The 5,000-nt window shown below is 49.8% G+C and overlaps 1 protein-coding gene across 1 annotated transcript in view; it reads left to right on the forward strand.

Annotated features, from left to right (window-relative positions):
* The window catches only part of dnajc13 (DnaJ heat shock protein family (Hsp40) member C13), a gene marked incomplete at its 5' end in the record, with an annotated part of 103,643 nt that overhangs the window by 45,833 nt on the left and 52,810 nt on the right, over positions 1-5,000 (forward strand). Inside the window, 2 exon segments of the mRNA XM_080547697.1 lie at positions 1,593-1,733; positions 3,345-3,362. Coding sequence (XP_080403823.1) covers positions 1,593-1,733; positions 3,345-3,362 — 159 coding nt within the window.

Below are 5,000 nucleotides of genomic sequence, written 5' to 3' on the forward strand. Positions count from 1 at the left end.
TGGGTCTAGCCTGGGTCTAACCTGGGTCTAACCTGGGTCTAACCTGGGTCTAACCTGGGTCTAACCTGGGTCTAGCCTGGGTCTAACCTCTAACCTGGGTCTAACCTGGGTCTAGCCTGGGTCTAACCTCTGACCTGGGTCTAACCTGGGTCTAACCTGGGTCTAACCTGGGTCTAACCTCTAACCTGGGTCTAACCTGGGTCTAACCTGGGTCTAACCTCTAACCTGGGTCTAGCCTGGGTCTAACCTGGGTCTAACCTGGGTCTAACCTGGGTCTAACCTGGGTCTAGCCTGGGTCTAACCTCTAACCTGGGTCTAACCTGGGTCTAGCCTGGGTCTAACCTCTGACCTGGGTCTAACCTGGGTCTAACCTGGGTCTAACCTGGGTCTAACCTGGGTCTAACCTGGGTCTAACCTCTAACCTGGGTCTAACCTGGGTCTAACCTGGGTCTAACCTGGGTCTAACCTGGGTCTAACCTGGGTCTAGCCTGGGTCTAACCTCTAACCTGGGTCTAACCTGGGTCTAACCTGGGTCTAACCTGGGTCTAACCTCTAACCTGAGTCTAACCTGGGTCTAACCTGGGTCTAGCCTGGGTCTAACCTCTAACCTGGGTCTAACCTGGGTCTAACCTGGGTCTAACCTCTAACCTGAGTCTAACCTGGGTCTAACCTGGGTCTAGCCTGGGTCTAACCTGGGTCTAGCCTGGGTCTAACCTGGGTCTAGCCTGGGTCTAACCTGGGTCTAACCTCTAACCTGGGTCTAACCTGGGTCTAACCTGGGTCTAACCTGGGTCTAACCTCTAACCTGGGTCTAACCTGGGTCTAACCTGGGTCTAACCTCTAACCTGGGTCTAGCCTGGGTCTAACCTGGGTCTAACCTGGGTCTAACCTGGGTCTAACCTGGGTCTAGCCTGGGTCTAACCTCTAACCTGGGTCTAACCTGGGTCTAGCCTGGGTCTAACCTCTGACCTGGGTCTAACCTGGGTCTAACCTGGGTCTAACCTGGGTCTAACCTGGGTCTAACCTGGGTCTAACCTCTAACCTGGGTCTAACCTGGGTCTAACCTGGGTCTAACCTGGGTCTAACCTCTAACCTGGGTCTAACCTGGGTCTAACCTGGGTCTAACCTGGGTCTAACCTCTAACCTGAGTCTAACCTGGGTCTAACCTGGGTCTAGCCTGGGTCTAACCTCTAACCTGGGTCTAACCTGGGTCTAACCTGGGTCTAACCTCTAACCTGAGTCTAACCTGGGTCTAACCTGGGTCTAGCCTGGGTCTAACCTGGGTCTAGCCTGGGTCTAACCTGGGTCTAGCCTGGGTCTAACCTGGGTCTAACCTCTAACCTGGGTCTAACCTGGGTCTAACCTGGGTCTAACCTGGGTCTAACCTGGGTCTAACCTGGGTCTAACCTGGGTCTAACCTCTAACCTGGGTCTAACCTGGGTCTAACCTGGGTCTAACCTGGGTCTAACCTGGGTCTAACCTGGGTCTAACCTGGGTCTAGCCTGGGTCTAACCTGGGTCTATCCTGGGTCTAACCTGGGTCTAACCTGGGTCTAACCTGGGTCTAACCTGGGTCTAACCTCTACCCTGCAGGACCAGTTTGGGCGTACCAAGGTGCCGGAGTGGCAGCGTTTGGCAGGCAAGGCGGCCAAGGAGGTGGAGAAGTTCACCAAGGAGAAGGCCGACGTGCTGCTGATGCACTGGAGGGACAAGATGGGCCTCGCCCAGAAGGAGGTGAGGCTGCCTGCGTCTCCGTCCCCCGAACCCTGCCGCTCGCTCCCCCTGCTGGCGCTGAGCGGTATTGCAATGCAGATAGACACATACAGTACAGTATGGTGCTGGTCTCTCCTGGGCTAGACACATACAGTACAGTATGGTGCTGGTCTCTCCTGGCTGGTGGGTTTGGAACCCTAACAAGCCCCCTGCTGGGTATGTAGCTGCTTGCTGTATGCCTTGTGTGTGCTTCTGTCTGTCTGTCTGTCTGTCTGTCTGTCTGTCTGTGTGAGGGTCACCTGTGCTGCTGTCTGTCTGTCTGTCTGTGTGTGCTGCTGTCTGTCTGTCTGTCTGTCTGTGTGAGGGTGTACCTGTCTGTCTGTCTGTCTGTCTGAGGGTCACCTGTCTGTCTGTCTGTCTGTCTGAGGGTCACCTGTCTGTCTGTCTGTCTGTGTGAGGGTCACCTGTGCTGCTGTCTGTCTGCCTGTCTGTCTGTCTGTCTGTCTGAGGGTCACCTGTGCTGTCTGTCTGTCTGTCTGTCTGTCTGAGGGTCACCTGTGCTGCTGTCTGTCTGCCTGTCTGTCTGTCTGTGTGAGGGTCACCTGTCTGTCTGTCTGTCTGTGTGAGGGTCACCTGTGCTGCTGTCTGTCTGCCTGTCTGCCTGTCTGTCTGTGTGTCTGTCTGTCTGAGGGTCACCTGTGCTGTCTGTCTGTCTGTCTGAGGGTCACCTGTGCTGCTGTCTGTCTGTCTGTCTGTCTGTCTGTCTGTCTGTCTGTCTGTCTGAGGGTCACCTGTACTGCTGTCTGTCTGTCTGTCTGTCTGTCTGTCTGAGGGTCACCTGTCTGTCTGTCTGTCTGTCTGTCTGAGGGTCACCTGTCTGTCTGTCTGTCTGTCTGTCTGAGGGTCACCTGTGCTGCTGTCTGTCTGTCTGTCTGAGGGTCACCTGTGCTGTCTGTCTGAGGGTCACCTGTGCTGCTGTCTGTCTGTCTGTCTGTCTGAGGGTCACCTGTGCTGCTGTCTGTCTGTCTGTCTGTCTGTCTGTCTGAGGGTCACCTGTGCTGTCTGTCTGTCTGTCTGAGGGTCACCTGTGCTGCTGTCTGTCTGTCTGTCTGTCTGTCTGAGGGTCACCTGTGCTGTCTGTCTGTCTGTCTGTCTGAGGGTCACCTGTACTGCTGTCTGTCTGTCTGTCTGTCTGTCTGTCTGTCTGTCTGTCTGTCTGTGTGAGGGTCACCTGTACTGCTGTCTGTCTGTCTGTCTGTCTGTCTGTCTGAGGGCTCCACACAAGGGTTAGGGGGTGGGGGTTAGGGTTAGGGTTAGGCCCTGAATAGGGTTAGGGTTAGGGTTAGGCCCTGAATAGGGTTAGGGTTAGGGCTAGGCCCTGAATAGGGTTAGGGTTAGGCACCATCTGTAGTGTTTGACATGGCTTGCTAAAGTGACTGGGGTTATAATCCAATTTTAAAACTCTCTTCTTCTTCAAACACTTTAGATTTTTCTACTACAATTCTTTTCTGAATGTCTTGGAAAGCGTCGTTTCTACATTCTGTGAAGTATTGATGGAACAATAATCTGTGTGTTGTTGTTTCTGCCCCCCCCCTTGTCTGTCTGTGGTTTTCTGCTGTCAATCAAATGCAGCAAGACAGAAATCATCTGGTAAGTAGAACTGACCAATGGGAGCCCTCTTCTTCATGTCTCTTGACCCCTGACCCTCTTACAGTCGTTCATACAGCTCATATGTCCCATCATGGTTTTGTTTTTTTGTTTTCCTCACTGTTTTGTCAACGTTTTTTTGGGGGGTTGTTATAACAGTGTTAGGCTTGGGGGGGGTTATAACAGGGTTAGGCTTGGGGGGGGGTTATAACAGGCTTGGTGGTCGGTGGCTGAAAATGTTTGTCCGTGGTTGTCCGTTTGTATTAAGTTTCACCACACCCTGGGTCTTTACTAGGGGTGTAACGGATCGCCCTCCACGGTACGGCACGCATGTGTACCGCGGATCAATTGCAAAATTTAAACAAGTTATAATATTACTTAATATTAGTTAATATCTCTTGTAAATCACAATGTAGAGTTGCCATGAAAAGATAGACGCGACAGTTGCGTGTTTTGTTTTACTCTAAAGCGCAATGAGAGGTTGATAATGCAAAAAAAAAAGAATCTGTTGTTTACTCACTACCCGCGAAGCTGGGAATCCACAACAACAAGGCTGCGTTCGTAAATTTGCTCTGGAATCTGATCAGCATTCAAAGAACGCCTCTTGTCCAATCAAATTACTTGGTCCCTTTATGACGTCGGACCCAGTGTGCGCTCCGGCGCTCTCAAAGCGAATTTACGAACGCGGCCCAAGTGTATCATGGCGAGCTAGTTACGTTGTTCGGCGGAGAAGAACTCAAAATGCCTCCCGCTTCTCTGTCAATTATGACACGTGTCATAATAACCCTAACCCTATGACGCGATAGTGTGTAGTGTGTAGTGTATAGTGTGTAGTGTATAGTGTGTAGTGTGTAGTGTGTAGTGTATAGTGTGTAGTGTGTAGTGTGTAGTGTATAGTGTATAGTGTGTAGTGTGTAGTGTGTAGTGTGTAGTGTGTAGTGTGTAGTGTATAGTGTATAGTGTATAGTGTATAGTGTGTAGTGTGTAGTGTATAGTGTATAGTGTGTAGTGTATAGTGTGTAGTGTATAGTGTGTAGTGTGTAGTGTGTAGTGTGTAGTGTATAGTGTGTAGTGTATAGTGTATAGTGTATAGTGTATAGTGTGTAGTGTATAGTGTATAGTGTATAGTGTGTAGTGTGTAGTGTGTAGTGTGTAGTGCGTATACTATGAGTCATGTTGCTGTGTATAGGGTTATAGGTGTATATAGGTATAGAGTTAGGGTTAGGGTTAGGGTGTATACTATGAGTCATGTTGCTGTGTATAGGGTTATAGGTATATATAGGTGTATATTGGTATAGAGTTAGGGTTAGGGTGTATACTATGAGTCATGTTGCTGTGTATAGGGTTATAGGTATATTGGTATAGGGTTAGGGTTAGGGTGTATACTATGAGTCATGTTGCTGTGTATAGGGTTATAGGTACTGTATAGGTGTATATTGGTATAGAGTTAGGGTTAGTGTGTATACTATGAGTCATGTTGCTGTGTATAGGGTTATTAGTACTGTATAGGTGTATATTGGTATAGAGTTAGGGTTAGGGTGTATACTATGAGTCATGTTGCTGTGTATAGGGTTATAGGTATATATAGGTGTATATTGGTATAGGGTTAGGGTTAGGGTGTATACTATGAGTCATGTGGCT

The sequence above is a fragment of the Nansenia antarctica genome (genome assembly GCF_963989245.1).
Source record: "Nansenia antarctica genome assembly, chromosome: 17".
NCBI lineage: Eukaryota > Metazoa > Chordata > Actinopteri > Argentiniformes > Microstomatidae > Nansenia > Nansenia antarctica.